General features: G+C 38.0%; 1 protein-coding gene across 3 annotated transcripts in view; it reads right to left on the bottom strand.

Moving 5' to 3' along the window:
• The window catches only part of pde6a (phosphodiesterase 6A, cGMP-specific, rod, alpha), a 45,332-nt gene that overhangs the window by 18,322 nt on the left and 8,875 nt on the right, over positions 1-18,135 (bottom strand). For 2 of the 3 annotated variants that reach the window (XM_037780655.1, XM_037780656.1), the window contains 9 exons: positions 16,372-16,513; positions 11,134-11,286; positions 8,613-8,702; positions 7,316-7,456; positions 5,236-5,310; positions 4,776-4,840; positions 4,272-4,338; positions 2,358-2,405; positions 124-273 (listed from right to left, as the gene is read on the bottom strand). In XM_037780655.1, the coding sequence (XP_037636583.1) occupies positions 124-273; positions 2,358-2,405; positions 4,272-4,338; positions 4,776-4,840; positions 5,236-5,310; positions 7,316-7,456; positions 8,613-8,702; positions 11,134-11,286; positions 16,372-16,513 (931 nt within the window). Of the gene's footprint in view, positions 1-123; positions 274-2,357; positions 2,406-4,271; positions 4,339-4,775; positions 4,841-5,235; positions 5,311-5,401; positions 5,600-7,315; positions 7,457-8,612; positions 8,703-11,133; positions 11,287-16,371; positions 16,514-18,135 lie in introns of those variants that run through there. The other variant, XM_037780657.1, reaches the window with a different exon arrangement.

Consider the following 18,135-nt stretch of genomic DNA (forward strand, 5'->3'; position numbering starts at 1 on the left):
ATAGAGAAACTTCAGTAAAAAGCCTTCAGGCCCGGTGATAAATAATGCAGACGCTCTGAATGGCCCTGGTGTATTTATAAACCAGTGACTCAGTGCTGCCACACACACACAAACAGCCCGTACCTCCATCAGTGTTTCGTCTTGTTCATCAAAGGGTTTCCCATCCTTCCTGTTATAGAACGTGGCCACACCCACAATCTCCTCTTTCTTGTTGACGATTGGCATCGACAGGACGTTCTTAATGGTCCAGCCGGAGTCGTCCAGAGGCTCTCTCTGCGCACGTACACACACACACAGTTCAACATGTATTAACTATAAATAACAATATACTTACTTTGATATGTTTAAGACAGTAATATCTGTCCTTTTTTCCCCCCTCGTTTCACTATTTTTTACTGACGATTGTAATAAAGAAAGCAGGAGCATTACAGACATTTTATGTGACCTTCTACATCCAGAGGAAATATGAGAGAGAATCAATAATTCACCTGCTCACTGCTCCTAAAATATGAACATACTGCAGGAGTTGTTGAAGCCTCATTTTTAAAATGGGCTCTGGGTGAGCTACTGCTGCACTTTAGCTTCATCACTGAGTGGAATAAAGTAAAATATAAATAAACAGGATTTGCTTGGATTATCTGTCAAGAGTTACAGAGAACAAGATGAAAATCCTTCAGTGGAAAACTGTCAAAGGGATTGACTTTGGTGTTTTAAAGGTTTAGTTTGGATTTAAGACACCTAAAAAAAGAATATCAATTTAAGTTAACGCTATTTTTAGAATAGTTTCATCGCTTTACCTTGCCGTCAGACAACATTTTCCAACAGGGAACTGAAGCTGTTATTTATGCTCTCTTCAAAGCCACCAGACTCCATTCACAGAAAGAGTAATTTTACCTCACACATTACGCGAGTTGCTGGTCAACCGCTGCCTCAATCGGTTAGTTTGTTTGTGTTATTTTGTGACTTTGGTGAGCTTAAACCGCATTGTGTCGCGAGCAGCTCTTTTGTGCCAGGAAACAACATTTTATGTAGCTGTATTGCTGTCCGGGTGGAAACGGTAGAGCTTATACACGCTGTACAGCGCCAGAAACAGGTTGTGTGGCAAAAAGGAAAAAAAAAGGTTTGAAAATGCGTCATAAATCGGGAGAAATACGGGATAATTGTGACATCGGGAGGGATGGCAAGAATGGTCATGTCATTAAACACAGACTATGGTATAAAACAGTAAAGTATGTTGACTTTTTTTGTATACTTGCAGCTCAAACAGTATACTATGATCATAATATAGCATATACTGTATAGAATTAGTATTACATATTATTAGTACTACTGTGTGTTTTAAGTAACTTGACCCAAACCTTTTCTTAGCTTGTTGCTGGTGAGACAAATTACAACACATCTACATAAAATAACTCCTGCATCCCAATGAAGCTCAGACTGATATTAAACTGTACAGTAAGAGAAGAGGTGGATTCTCATGGTAACATTCAGACTCTAGCTGTCGGCAGTGCAGGACCAGGATCGATGTGTGAGCACGGACAATGACGATCAGAAACAGAGTATAATAAGGATAAATACAATGGGCGCTTTACAGCCCTCAGGAAACTAATTTACACTCCGGAGAGCGGAGGAGGAACATATCATTGAGGACTATATGGCAGAATCGTTCCCTGGTGGTCTCTTATGGTTCATGAGAGCCCATTATACAGTTAAATTAGTTTTTAAATACATTATTTCAACATATACTCGCGATTCTATGTCATTTACATCACTCACGTGTAAAGGCTCACATGTAATGCAATTACTGTAATCTGACTGCGATATGCTAATGTCATCTATTACTTTACATAAAAATCAGATTACAGATAATGAGAGAAATTGCTCTCACAGCAACAACTGGTGTTAATGTACATAAAGATATGAACGTGACACTGGGAGGTACTGAATGTATTGTTTACTGGATAAATAAATGGAAAGGAAAAAATAATCAAATTAATGTCTGACTAATGTCATGCTGGTTGTAGATGATCATATTTGTACTGTGCTTTGGAGAAAGGTCTCTGCCAAGTGAATTACTGTAAATGTATTACAGGTGATAATTAGTACATTTTCATTTACATGCATATTAATTAAATTTAGAAGCAAAGTAGCAAGAGATAATCCTTTTTTTTTTTTTTTTTTTGGCATTTTCGCCTTTATTTATGACGCAACGTAAAAATTAAAGTCATAATTTTAGGAGAAAAAAATAACTTGGATATTCTCTGAGATTAACGTGGTAAATTTATGAAAAAAAAAAAATGGGAAGAAAAAAAATTATAATAATAATGGATTCCTAAAAAAAATTGCAGCAATCTTACCTGGAACTTGAAAAAGTCATCCTGACCGGCATTCATTATGTTACAAATCTGTGGGAAAAGAGGAATAAGAAGAGATAACAGAGTTGAGGATGAGGACATTTGATGAGAGTTGCTGCAATGTATGATTATATAATGTTTATAATACGAATTTAAAACCAAAATGAATCGTAATCTGTAAAGACGGACATTACAAAAGTAGAGGAAGGTCAGGTTTGGCATGGAGGAGGAAGGACCACATGTTCATATGTTATGTTCAGGAGTTGACAGAGTTTTATTGCCCCAAGGGTGAATCCATTTAAAACCCCTCTTGTGTCGCATCCAAAACCATTAGTGTCAATCTGACATGTCTTTCTCCCCTTAATTTATGAAAAGGTGGCTCTGTGGAAGGATGAAGTTTTCACCTTCTACATGATGTGGAAGAGGAAAAACGGAGAAGACGAGGGAGGAGAGATGAGTTTGAAAAATGACAAGCGTCAAAGACAATGAAAGGACGGGACGGGAGGAGGACAGACGGGACGAAGCAGAAGGAGGGATGGATGGACGAGCCAGTTATGGAAAGGCACACTGTGATTAATTACAACAGCTGCAGAAATTACAATTATACATCACAGCGGCGTGTGGCTCAACACTTTTCATTTCCACAACGGTGTGCACACTGACAACTGTGTAATAAGGCCTAATGGCGTTCTGCTCGTCTGACCACCCGCAGCTTCCCACGGAGATAGTTTTGTAATAAAGATATTTTAAAGGACACTGGTTTTACACGGTCTCCTGCACAGAAGAAAATAAAGTTGTTCTCTAAAAGTCAGAGTGAGAAATGAGGAGGAGGAATTTTGTTCTAAGCTAAAAGTTTTGGTTGAATCCAGCCACTTTTTCAAAACATATTCACAAACGAACCAGCACACTACCGCTGTTCTGCTTTCACTGAGTTTAACTTCACACAATCTCAACACTGAAAGTTCCTGAAGGACTGACTGATAAATGTTCACTGTTGGACATTTATTCATTGTTGCACAATCTTTCTTAAAGCCATTGATTTCAAGGACCTTAAGAGTACTGTATGCATTATTATTATTATTTATACAATAATATAATCCTACAGCATCCCTCACTGTATATTCCTTCTTTTAGCTGTTGGTGATCTCCACAGTAAAGAAATCGTTGAACTCCCTGCAGGTTGTAATTCTGAACATGCTGGACATGATCAGAGCAACACAGCTCTGTGTTTATGATTAAAATCTGTAAATTCCTCACGCTGACATTTAAGGTCCCGATCAGACCTCGAGTTGGGATTTACGTTCCACTCGTTTGATCAAATCTGCTGTACACTGGCCAAAATAGTTTGTCTAGTACCGTCAGACAGGTTGTTGTTTATTACTTTACTTTTAAGTTTATCACGGTCCTGCTGAACAGAGCTGTCAACTGTTCAACCTGCTCGCTAGCCGTTCATTCATTATTCATTCGTTGTTTAATTCATAAATGTTTGGGCTTCAGACTGAGCAGTTGTTGAGGTCACATGTTAAACACCCTCAGCCATCATGTGACCTGCAAAAGTGTCCTTCAGTAACTCACAGAATTGAGAAAGAACAATTAAATATGCTGCAAAACTCTGACTTACAGGAGCCCAACACAGGACAAGAAGTTTACAAATGGGAACTCTATTTTGTGCTCTTAATGAATGAATGAATGAATGAATGAATGAATGTAATGTTATCAGGGGAGAAACTTGTAAAAATGTTGCATGAAACTCACAATACTGCCAGATAATTCTGTCATGGTTCTTGCGACGCAAACTGGATTTGAGAGTTTATGCTCATTTCACAATATTGTGTGAGATCTTTTCAAAATTTCAGAGTAAAGTTGAAATAAAGGAAGAGGAAAAGAGCGAGAAGAAGAAGAAAAGCAGACACTGACCAGTCCGGTCTCTGCTACGTAGGTTGGTAAACCGCTAATCAGGGCCCAGTGATCTGCCGGAGGACTCCTGAGGATGAACACAACACGATAATAATCATTTAACAACAAACCTGAAAACAAAATAATCATGTAAATGACTTTCCTATTCAGTGTTAATATAAATTTGACTCTCCTAAGGAGAAATAATGTCATGTAAAATCAGTCAAATCAAATAACACAACTTTCAATTTACACAGATGAGATTATTCTGCAGTGAAATGTTTGGACCGTAGTAAACTGTAGATCATGTTTGGTTTTGTGAGGGAGGAAGAGACAACATTAATATCCTGTTGTTATCTCTCTGATAACATCTCCCCAATCACCTTGAATGTGATGCATTTGAGGAATACATTTCCTTCCTCATAACACATTATAATTGTTCGTAAAACTCTGAAACCTGCATGGTTTAGATGTCAAAAACTCATCCACAGGGTATCTTTAAACTAGATCTCTGTCGTGACTTACGCCAGGACTTTGATGTCCTCTTTGCCGTGCAGGATGTAGTCAATCAGTTTGTAGAAGACAATTTCCTTGAGGAGACACGCAACATAAAAAATTAGAGACATTGTGTGAAGAAGATATTTAAAGTAAATAACATACTTTTTAATCTTTGGGCTTGAGGGGGTGAAGGTATCAAGTATGTTCAAGTCAAAAAGCTCAAGTTCAAGTGAAGTCATGAGTCATTGGTCTTTTTTTAATTTTGTCAAATCGAGTCTATACTCATCAAATTTGTGACTCGAGTCCAAGTCATGTGATTCGAGTCTACACCTCTGGTGTAATAGAAATCTGGCCACTAGTTTTTGATATCCTGATCAGTCATAAAGTCACAGAAACACCAAAAAATATAAGATCCATCCTCTGTGGACCTGTGTGCACTACAGTAAATGAGCAGTAACAGCGTTTGCAGTGTTTAATATGTCCTCACCCTGCCATCTGGAGTTTTGGGTCCATCATATGGGGGAACTTCTCCCATCAGAACTGGCCACAGGTCAAAGAACTCCTGCACACATAGAGAGAGAGAAAAGAGATTTAGAGAGGACAACACATCTGATACGGCTGCTTCTGTCGTTTCATTATTTAGAAGCACTTACTGTAAATCAAACCCCAACCATTCTGCCTGAAAACGCTAATTCCAGCAGCCTCTTAGGAGTGTGTAATATCTTTTGTTCTGTCTTCACAAAGTGGCCAGTTTCTACAACACAGACTCAAAGCTGCGCTACTAGTTTTGTTTATTTTTAAGTGTTGTTTTTTTCATGAAACCCAGTGTTGTTACCAGACAGCCATCTGTGTAGACAGACAACATGTGTTTGTTCTCAGATAGCAGGTGTTAGGAATCAACTGGCAGCTGCTTGTAATTAGATGACAGCCACAGCCAATAAGTAGTATTTATGACAACATGTAAATATGAGGGGATTGTAAGACGCTGATCAGAAGATGGTTTTAAGTGTTACTTCTTTAATTGACACGAGGGATTGACGAAAGAAGAAAACTAGCGCAGATTAAGCAAAGAAACCCCAGAGGAGGTTCTGAAAATATCTCTTCCCAAAGGAGGAAAAACAGAAACAGATCTCATCAACACTTAGCTGGGATGAGAATGGTACAAACAAAGAAGGGCATAATTAATAAGCAATAGATGTCAAGGTTATTTGTAGCTCATGCTAAATGTAAAGTTTTAGGATTTTCTGAAACCAAACACTGTTGCTGCAGTCAAGCTTCTTAAAGACCAAAATCAAGCCCTGAATCTAGATTATTACTCCCCAATCTGCTTTTACATTACATACAAGTAGTTTGACTATTTAAACATAATTTAGGTGACCTTACAGCTGTGTGGATGAGTGGGTAAATATGCATGGAGATGTAACAGTGTGGCTACATCTTAAGCAGGCAATGCTATGTTAGGTTGACATGTTGATTTTACGTATAACCAGTTGCTCTTTATTTAATTTGTTTTAAGATGTACAATTATTCTGTTATCTATATTTATGTACTTTACTAAATTAGTATTATTTATTTTATTAATTTATCATGATTTTGTTTTTGTATTTTTATTTTTGAGTGGCTCGCTAAAGTTTTAAAGAGATATGTACATCAATTTGATAACACAAAGTCACTTTGTAAACCTGTTTACATTTCTATCCAATCAAATTCACAGACATCCCGCCTCCTTCTGATATAAAATGATTATCTGCAAATCAGCTGTCAAATAAATGAACTACGCAGTGGGGACGTCGTAACATTAGGCGATGTAAGCAGACTAGCGAGACCACATCAGATTTGACAGTGACCACAGTAAATGCCCAATAACAGGCAAAAATATCATATTTTCGAATGGGTATGAATGACAAATGTGTCAGTCGGTAAAAGATGTAACGTCGAGCACCACTTCACCAAGTCCAAAGCAACTTTTCATGGGACTTTCCAGCTGGTAGCAGTCCACGAACAGAGAAGGTAAAGGAGCTAAAAACAACGCTTAAGAGACAGTAAACAGTATCTGTTCACCAAACTGACGAAGAACCAACGCAGCAACAGAGGATACGTTTAGGTGCACATCCTAATGAAACACAGAAAGCCCTTCGCCTATAGCGGGATTATAAGAGAGGAGATGACTGCTGTGGCTGGAAAGTTATTAAAGGACCATAAAACTAAGACCGAAATTATGTCTGCTATTGGCGATGTACAATTTAGTGCTATGAGGAGCTCTCGGCCACTTCCATTATGTCAAATTATGTCTCAGAGGAAAAAAGGTTGGAGACCCCAGCTCTAAAAAGAAAAACATTAATCTGTAATACTGTATCATCATATGTGCAGATTGTTGAATACAAATGTGGTTATTAAAACATGTAGGTGACCTGTTGCCTAAACCTGGAAATGAGTGTATATTTGAGGAAACCTGACAAACAGTGTAGCAGAGATAGGGATAGTGCTGCTTGCTGAGCTCTTTATGAATTGTTTTGTTTGTTTTCTATCTTATCCCTGGCTCTGGGTGTGTATCCATGGTAACCCACCTTGGTCTTGGTCATGTCCAGCAGACCCACAGAGTAGCGGTCACAGTTGAGGAAAGCTCTGACTGTGTACAAGGCTTTGTGGAACTGCCTTTCTATGTCTGTCAGCTCTTCAAACACCTTGCTGGCCGACCACAGCAGCACCTGGACAACAGAGTCGAATATGACACAAAACAGTTCAGAGTTCATGTACAGCAGACGCAGAGGTTTGACATAGAAATCCTCCTCCTATCTAACTGCTTCTTGTTCTTGTTTCCAACATATTTTTGATGCAACTTGTCAAATGCACCAGTCGGTTATATGACTCTCTTTCCATCTTTATTTCCGTCTTCCTTTGTACCAATGTATGTCATCATAGCTGAGCCTGAGAGGAAAAAAAAAGGTTTATACTCAAACTTAATCTTAAGGAGAGACACTACATGCAAAAACATCTTTTTTCATGCACTGGTAAATTTTGCTTCCTTAACATATCTGTGTGGAAAGAAAACATCCTAAATACACATTTAGGTGTTTATTTTACTACTTTGTCTATTTGCATCTGTAGATTTCTCCTGGATTCACCGAAAAGTTAGCATTAGATAATGCCTCATTTGCATGTTTAAACATAACATTTCAGAAAACGTGTAATAAAGTAAGAAGTTTCATGGTGATATCTATAAGTTAAAAAAATTACCCCATTCACCTGTAGTATCTTCAAAATGTAGTGAATTTAACAATCTACACCTTTAAAGGTCATTTTCTAAATATTAGTTTTTTTCTCATACAATACATTTACATGCACCAAACTTTCCGGTTTCGTTCCTATCAATATTGTGAAGGCTTTAAAGAGGTGTTTGTTCATATCATTCATTGCCTGATTTATAGAACATTTTATTCCTAAAACATGGCGAAAAATTATAATTTTTTATAGCTAATGACAGTATCTTCTGATTTATGGAGTAACAAAAAGAGATATCCCAAATATCCCCTCTGTAAAAACATTTGACTCTAATATGTCAACAAAGTGAAACAAGAATTTTGAACCTGGCTTTATCCAATGTTCAGATTTCTGTTCTGGAAATGTGCTCAAATTAGGACGTATTTAATAAGATAATGCCTCATTTGCATATTTAAACATACCATTTCAGAAAACTTGTAATACAAAAAGTAACTGTCTTAATGTAAGTAATCAACTGGGGAAGTTTCACAGTGATATCTATTAGTTAAAAATTGTATCCTATTCACCTGTAGTGTCTCTCCACAGTTAATTCAGTTGCCAAAGTAAAGAGTATATGAAGTGCTGCACGCTCTGCAGTCTCACCTGTCCCCTCCTGGTCTCACAGTTGTGCAGGTAGCTCAGGTGGAAAACTCTCAGGACCAGGTTGGCAAAGTTGAAATACTTGTTTAGAGTCTGGAAGAAAACAGCACACACATTTACATAAGACTGAGAAATGGATGTGGTTACCTCTCCAGAACATAACTGCTTCCTTTATCCTCAATAAGCCTGTGTGTGAGTGAGTTTACATATCTGTGTGTGCTGGACACACTATTTTTACCATTACAATATTCAGTTTTATATAATATGTTAGGAACTTTTACCTTTGTGCCATCAGTCAGAGCAGGGGACTCTTTTCAAATGGCAGACGCATCATTTCTGAGTCAAAGCTTGCCAGTAGTTATATGGTTCAAACTGCCGTGTTTGACAGGTGATATTAAACCAAAAGGTAACATCGTCTCGTCTGTCTTGACAAAGAAAATGAATCATTTCTGCGTGGTATTTGGACTGTGTGCCACAGAGACATTGTGATTACACTTCACATCACTTTCTTATTGTTTTGGCACGAAGGGATTGGCAAAGATTTTTCAGTTTGTTGTGACTCTTTCATCACGGACCGGTGGCCAAGCCCTTTGCACCCACTGGAAATCTCTCCGTCCAAACGTACTAGGACAGGTTTCCCTTAGTGGAAAAATGTTCTCCTTTCAGCTTTCAGAAAGTTAAATTGTTAGTTATGATTTGTAAAGCTTTCAATTTGTGTAGCAATACATCAGCTGAGTTTATGAGACAGCTGCTGCTGCAGGCCAGAGCAGCAGGAAGGCTGATTGTTTGATGTAAATACAATTCACATCAGTTGTTATTTCAGTCAGTTATAAAACATGGACTTAATGCTGTTTGTTTTTGGCTTATAACTCCTTAAGATGAATCCATCAATATAGTGCATGCCCATTTCTGACCAAACAGTCAGAATTCATTTAATATGGTCCATATATACAAGAACATGATCAATTAAATGATGATAATTCAGTGGTAAGGAGTCACAATTCATCTCTAATATTCCAAGATAAAATGTAGATATTCTGCAAAAACCCTGGGTGCCAACAGACTGTATATAAGAAATGGATGCAGTCACCGTAACGTCACCCATTGGTTTGTGGACTTTTTTTGGAGCTAGAAGTGACCGTATTTGGACAAGAAGGTGCAGCTTAGGAGGAGAAAGGCCCAGCGGGGCCATGTACCATTAGCATAGCAAAGGTAGCTAAGTTACCAGCTATTGCTAGCTAAATAGGTGGGGTAGCAAGGTGCATCCATAATTCATGTTAATTGCGATATACTTTATATTGGACATTGCTACGCCTTTATCCTGATTGAAAGGTCGCTGTGGTAGCGACCTGTCAATCACAAGGTAGCCACGCCCTAAAGCATCCCCTGCCTTATGGTCTATTTGACTCTAAATGGGACCATAATTTACTAAATGAACATCATGCTGTATTGAAGAAGACTTGAAACTAGTGATTGAGACCATAAACTCATGTTTACAATGTTTACTGAGGTAATAAATCAAGTGAGAAGTAGGCTCATTTTCTCATAGACTTCTATACAATCAGAGTTATTTTTGCAACCAGAGGAGTCGCCCCCTGCTGGCTATTAGAAAGAATGCAGGTTTAAGGCACTTCATCACTGGCTTCACTTTTCAAAACCTGGAGTTGCCCACTTCACCCAACTAAATATAATTGAAATGTTTGCCTGCGCTTCAGCTCATAAACTTTGTCTTTACGAGAAAGAAGCGAGATGACTCACTCAGCTACTTCCATTATCAGTTCTGGAAAAAAAATGATGGGTTTAATTATATTTTACCGCCAGCCTGTTTAAGGCACTTCCGCATTAGCTTTACTTCTCAGACCTGGAGGTTGCTGCCTGGTGCCAACAGCCAATCAGCAAGATTTTCTGTATCACTATGTGTATTTTCACATCTGGATCCAAATGCAGATTATAATTGTGTATGATTTCAAAGTGGGAGGATATTTCAACCAATAGACTCTCTGAGTGATTCCTAGTTTACTGTTTGTCATCAGCATGTCATCACACTTGGAGCAAATCAGGGATTGTATAAAGGTAAAAGACATGTTATTAGTTAACTTGAGAAGGGGCAGTGATGAAGCAGGAACATACAGCAGATTAGTTGCAAAAGCAAAGGAGTAGGGACAGAACTGACACTGAACAACCGAAGCTGCATATACGTCATATAGTTTTATGTGGCTTTTATAACAGACCTCATAAACGGCTATTGTATAGTTTGGCAGACTGAGTTTCATTGTTTTGGATCGCTGTGTGTTCAGCCAGCCAGTTACTGACAGAGACAGTTACGAGAAGAAACGTAAAACATTACAAAAGTAAGTAGAGGGAAAATACATGAAAGCTGAGGGGGATATATTTTGGTCCTTTACTGGTTTCTTGTTTTGAACTGGTTTGAAAAGAGCTCTATAAAGCTGAAAATAGTGACTGAACCACTAAAATAAAAGTGTGCAGAGGGTGAATTTCCAGGACAGACAGTGTTAGGCGTTACCTCTTCATCCTTCTCGGTGAAGCACGGCCCGTCCAACTTGTTGATGGCCATCATGACGGCCACCATGTCTTTACCGTTCATGATGGGGATGGCGAGGACGCTCTTGGTCTTGTACTCGGTCAGCTCGTCCACAAACTCACTGTAATGAGGGCTCTATAAAGAGAAGGGACGGAGAGAGGGAGAGTATTTGTGTTTAATTGCCCGCTCTTTGCCCCGGCATCCTTCAAAACCTCCGGACTCAGCTTTGATGAACACACCACTTTCATCCACAAACGCTGCGAGCAAAGGCTTTCCATTATCTACAAACTCAGGGCCCTCTCTGCTGCTCTACACCTACTGCTCCTCCCGTGCAGCAGGGGTCATCAATTGTGATCCTCCAGGGGTGAAACGGAGGAAGACCGGCTCATTAACTGCCAAGAAGGAATAAAAACCTACAGAGAGAGAAACCTCGAGGGGACCAGAGTTGAAAAATAAACTTGTCACTATTCTGCTGGACAAAGTTGAAACTGTTCCAAACACCGAAACATATCTTTGGGATTGCTGTACCTCAGTTTATTGTCATTTATCGGCTGACCCTTTACCAACCTCACACTCACACAGGAAAAATCTGTGCATCTGATTTGAGCAGTCCTCATTCTGCACCACAAACAAAATTAGTAAATCATCCTTTTTTTCTACCGTAAAGAGGACCTATTATGCTTTTGTGCTTTTCCCCTTTCCTTTAGTGTGTTTTATAGTTTTTTGTGCATGTAAAAGGTCTGCAAAGTTACCAAGCCCATGCCAAAGGGAGTTACTCTCCCACAGAATCACTGCTCCTGAGCTGCCTGAAACGCCTCGCTTGAAGTCCCGCCTTTTCTTCTGTAACGTTGTAAGTAACACGCTCTGCCCAGCGGCTCATTTGACATGCCCTCAAACAAAGCTTGTTAGAGCGGAGTCCAAAGAGTTCGATTCGGTTGACCAATCACAACAGTGGGCCAGCTGAAGACTGGGCTTTTCAGCCGGTATGAGAAAAAGTAAAGCATTTTTTGAACATTAAATCATGAAAATATGTTCTAGTAGAAACCCAAAACACAGGTATCTAAATATCTAAAATTATCATACTAGGTCCTCTTTAAGTGTGGCAGTGGTCCAGGAAATGAGGGGGAAAATCACTATGAGAGAGACAGTACCAAACAGTAGCTGATTCAACTGCAGACGTTACACAGCTTACGAATAAACCTGTTCCAGCAGTTTGACAGCTTGTTACTGGGTGACCTTTGACCCCTTAAAGCCCAGAGAAGTCTTCATCCTGCTTGTTATCCTCAGCAAAAGCTTTGCCTTGACCTTTGCCCCGCAGCTCGACACTTCAGAAACATAATCTAAGCACAAATTGTATTTTCATACAAAAACACAACACAAATTTGTATATATTATTCATATATACAGATCTTTATTGTTTAACTCTTCCAGCTGGGTTTTACTGGTAATGGCCATGTAGGACACTCACACATAGAAACTCTACAGTATCTGGTTCGACCTGCAATATGAGTCACTGTAAGCCATTTTATATTTGTTAAATAAATATAAATGAGCATTGAGATGAGATGTTTTGTCTCCCTTCCATGAAATACAATATTAAGTTTTAAATTAATAATAAATGCAAATAAATATATGTATCCAAATAATACATACATACCAATGTAATAAATATGTAAATAAATTAATATAAATTCTGTAAAGAAACATCAATACATAAACTTCCTCCTGGTGAATTTAGCTTCTCTGGTTATGACATATTAGGTGGATTTCAGGATGTCTCTGCTCTCTATGGGAATTAACGTGAATAAAAAGGAAATATAGGGGTTATTTGCTCAGGCTGTATTCACCATGTCATATGGAGATAGACATTAACTTTTTACCAAATCATAAGCAGCCATGATCCATTCGTTCATCCATCCATTCATTTTGCCAAATAAAGGTACTTTGAAAATTCGAGCCAACAATGTGGGCTGTGTGCTGCCACTAATTTATAAAAGACATGTTTTCCCACAAAGTAACTGCTAGCTGGCAAAAACTAACAGACGGTGCTAAAGTAATAGTGTGTAGGATCTGGCGGTATCTAGCGGTGAGATTGCAGATTACAACTTCTCCCGTGTGACAAGCGTGTCGGATTGCTACGGTGGCCGACGCAAAAACGTGAATGGCTCTCTCTAGAGCCAGTTGTTGTAAGAGTAGGGTGCGTACAGTGTGTGTGTGTGTATGTGGGAAGTGAGTGGTGAAGCAAGAGAGAGAGAGAGTGGCGAGAGTTTGGTTTGTCCATTCTGAGTTACTGTAGAAACATGGAGGACTCCGGGAAGAGGACCCGCTCCCTATGTCGATATAAACGGCTCAGTCTAAGGTAACGAAAACACAACACTTCTTATTATCAGGGGATTAAACAATAAAGAAAACATACTTATTAATATGATATTCCATTTCTGCCAATGGATCCCCCTAAATGTTACACACTGGTCCTTTAAAATTTACGATTTTTTATATTGAAATTGTGCAAAATTGTCCAAAATTCCAGAAATTAACTTCCATTGGAAATTTACCAGAAATGTTTGGACCCTTGGCAACCCCTACTCTGCTCCACCAAAGAAAAATAAATACATTGAAACAATGCAATGCAACAGACCAGATTGAAGGTGTGTTATCATTGTGCTGAGTCTGTGAAAATGGCTCAGAGCCTGTGTGACCTCTGGGAGTAATCTGGGATCGCTCTAATTCAGGACAGATTAACCGGCTTCATCTGCAGCCTCCCCCACCCCACCGACACACTCCACCTTCCTCAACACATATACACACCTCGATTAACCACACCTCAAATACCAGTCAGAGTTATGAGTTTTTTTAAATGTGGGATTATTAAATTCACTTTGAAGGAGGCTGGGACAGAAGAAGGGGGGAGAAATGAGGCCAGCTGTTGCTCACTACATAATCCCAGTGACACATAATCCCCACCTTCCATTTGCAAGAATCCTGACTGGTTGACCGGCCTGCACTGGATTGGACTGGGATGGAAATAGAGCGCAGAGAGACAGTGATTCCCAGTCTGCATTACTCTGAAAGGCCATCCTCAGTGCATTAGCATCATAAAGCCGACCAATTATATGGAAACATTAGCTGCTCCTTCGCTGCGACTAGGGAGGCTGCGGAGGCTTTGATATCGTTCCAGTTGCCACATTTCCCATCATGCTTTCATGTGTTTGTGTGAGGCTGCGGCGTGACGGACGGAGGCGCGATGATGTTTGTTCTGCGGTGGCTCACGGTGAACGCACAACAGGCCCGGCCTGGCAGCAGAACCAATAAAAAACGAAACGGGAACGATCAAGCAGGGTCTGTTTTGTTCGTACATCAGCAGCTGAGCTCTCTAATCTCCCATGAAACGAAGTGATTGAACTGATACAGAGGAGGGCTTGTAATCCATCAGTTATGCGGAGTGGGCTGCTGCCTTATTAAGTGTAAATGTCACAATAGCGGTTGAGGCAGGAATGAGGGGGTGGACGGGAAGTTCGTGGACCTGCAGCAGCAGCGTGGCAAACTTGAGGTGTACGTGGGAATAAGCTTGCGAGCCATTTTCAAATGTCAAAGGTATTGGCTTTAATGAGATTGAGCTGGCTTTGGTTGGAGGGAATTAGTGGAGGGGACACTGTGGTTTCATGTCGCCATCTGGTGGTCAAATGGAGACAAAGCAACTGTAGACCTTCCTGGCAGAACAGAGATCTGAATGTTTACTGAGTTATAATTATATTTGCACAAGAGATTATTTACATTTTCTTCCTCTTTTAAATCTTTCTGGTCATGAATCAATTACACAAATAATCAGGTTTCGATTTTGTGGAAGTCAACGAGTAGAACAACAGAGGGTAAAAGGGTTTAATTCTCAGTGGGATCAACCACATTAAAAATGTATACACCATTTAATTAACTTTGGACCGAGGGGAGAGTTTGCCTTAAATTAAATAGAGAATTGTTTCATGGTTTAGTTTTTTTAGATGTAATTGTGGATGTTAATGTTTAATGTTTGTACTGTGAGCAACAGGGAGTAAAAGTGAGGGACAAATGAACAGGGAGGAATACATATTTACTGTTTATATGTCAATTAAATGTATTAATGTAACCATCACTTATAAATGCTAAATTGATAGTTAATTAAATTTAGTTAATAGTTATTTCACTGTTAACAATGAAATGATAATTAATAATGTTTACTAATTATTAGTAAGGCTATAATTTCTGTTATTTCATCATTAGTTTGTGTATTATGAAATAATTAGTTTATAAATTATTTATTGTGATGATTACATTCTGATTACATTAGTAAACTATTTATTAACAGTTTATTGTTGTACACATTATAACATTTTATATACTATGTTAAGTATTTGTTAGTGATTGATTGTTAGTGAAACCTTTAAGAAATCATTTGTAAAACATCTATAAACATTACATAGATTGATGGACCAGAAACCAATTATTAACAAAACAAACAAAGTATTTATATACCATTTAACAAGGTATTATAATCACCACTTGTTTATAATAGCCATCCAAAATAATGTTTATAGACCGTTTACAAACCAATTATTAACCATTAACAAGGTGTTACAAATATATATCTATGTAATGTTTATAGATATGTTTCAAACAATTCCTTAAATGTTTACAAATGAACTTGTTATCATTAACAAATACGTATATACACATTATATAGTATATCAAATGTTTTAATATGTGCAACAATAAATGTTAAAATAACAATCGAAAATTATAGCATTACAAATAATTAGTAAACATGATTAATTATCATTTTGTTGTTTGTTAACAGTAAAATAACTATTTACTAAGTTTAATTAACTATAAATGATGGTTATTATAAAGTTTTACCGATTATTTTCTTTTCTTGATTAATCGATTAGTTGTTTGGTCTATAAAATGTCAGAAAATGGTGAAAAATATTGAGATGACTTCCAAAACTCAAATATTAGAGTTGATATTCAGTTTACGATCATATAGGAGTAAAGAAACCAGAAAAAAATCACATTTAAGAAGCTGCAATCAGAGAATTTTACTAAAATCGATTAATCAATTATCAAAATAGTAGTCGGTTAATTTAATAGTTGAAAACTAATTAATTAATTGTTGCAGCTCTAATGTGGTTCTGATGTCCATGTCAGTTCCACATTAAACAAACAAACATTAGTCATGTGTTTTTACCTGAGACGCATCAGAAATGTTGACCATCTTCTTGCTGGACGCCACATGGCCCACGATGCCCATATCCAACGGGTACACAATCTCACTGTCGGGCTGCACCAGGCAGTCTTCATACACTGAATCTTTAGTGACATTAAATAACCTGGAGGTAAAGATAAACAAATTAAATTATAATGTGCTTTTAACTCAAACAGGTAATCTCAAAGTCACAAAACTTAGTCACTGAAGAGAGGAAAAGCAAATTACTCTTATCAAGGTGCCCTTGAGCAAGGCAACTACATTGTAAATCACAACTGGAGCGGGTTGTAGTGGGCTCCTATCGGGGGCATGATGAACATGTGTAACCAAGAGTACAAAAAAAAGAGAAATACTCAGCCAACATTTCCTTATTTAATTAAGTTAAATGTGAGTGTCTGGAAAAGTATGAATGTGAAGCAGCGTGCTGGTGAAAAACAGCATCTGCGTTCATTCAATATGGCAACCTGAAGAATTGTAAGCAATGAGCTCCAAGCTGGCAAAGTGACAGAAGTGTTTCCTCACCAGGTGATGATTAGGTGGAGGAAATGCAAATAGAAACAGGAAGCTGTTTGAATTTAAAACAGTACGATAGACTAGCAGTGCGGCGTTCTGCAAGGTAAATGGATCAAGACATTTAAATTAAACTCTGACGACCCCATTTTCCAACTCATCTATTAGTTTTCCACAAGACAGAAAACAAATACCTTCTGTTAGTTAATCTGGATTTTTGTTCAAAATGTTTATTTTCGCAAGCAAAACTGTTAAATCTTACTTTTCGTAAGACAACATGTAAACATGTGTGTCAGTCACATATGAAATATGAACTTTATGATATTTTTACACCAAAACATAATTTCTGTTTCTTTTTGTTGTTGTGATGTTTGCACACTTGTTAGTTTTATTCTATCGTCATTGTATTATACTCATATTGCTTATATTTTTGTACTTATATTGCTCAGATTATGCACTTTTTTAAATCGCCGATATTTATTAGTAATCTTTTATCTCATTCGTGCCTTATTTATTCCTTGTAAATACATGTTAAGTCTTAATACCATGCACCATTTGAGGTTGACGCAATTGCAATTTCGTCATGCTTGCATAATGACATCATTTTTTATTTTCAAAGCGACTATTGAGGTTTTCAAATGACATTTTTGTCTGTTTGTCTGTCGTCATATTTTATTTCGTCATCACCCTAAACAAAATCCTGAATTTGAATAGTGATTCATCGGATTAAATGAGTTTGTCTTTTTTCATTAAATCAACTTTCTTTAATGAATATAACTCGTGGGAGAAAGTAAACCGTTTTTGACTGCAGTGAAAATGTTTTTGAAAGTCTAAACGCCAACAAATATGGATAGAAGCAGAATATTTCGTTATATATATACATATTGTGAATTTTATAAATGATTACATCTATCTTTTTTCAATAAATGTTGATTTTGGACTTACAAGGCCTTGGTGTTATCACCTCCACCAAGGCTATGTTTTCACCAGCATTGGTTTGTTTGTCTGTCTGCACAATGAACAATCCATTCGATTTTGGTGGCGATCCGGACCATGATGATTTTTTTAATAATTCCGATCGGCCTGAGCATTGAGACCACAGGGTATAACACATGCACAGTGTGACTGATGACGCGTTGATGATGCATGACCCCGCCTCCTTCTTCCTTCTTCGAGCAGAGAGATACGTATGTGGATGTGTGTAAGGGAGCTGCTGGCCGTCCGCGGTGAAAAGGA

This window comes from Sebastes umbrosus, chromosome 9, assembly GCF_015220745.1.
Source record: "Sebastes umbrosus isolate fSebUmb1 chromosome 9, fSebUmb1.pri, whole genome shotgun sequence".
Lineage (NCBI taxonomy): Eukaryota > Metazoa > Chordata > Actinopteri > Perciformes > Sebastidae > Sebastes > Sebastes umbrosus.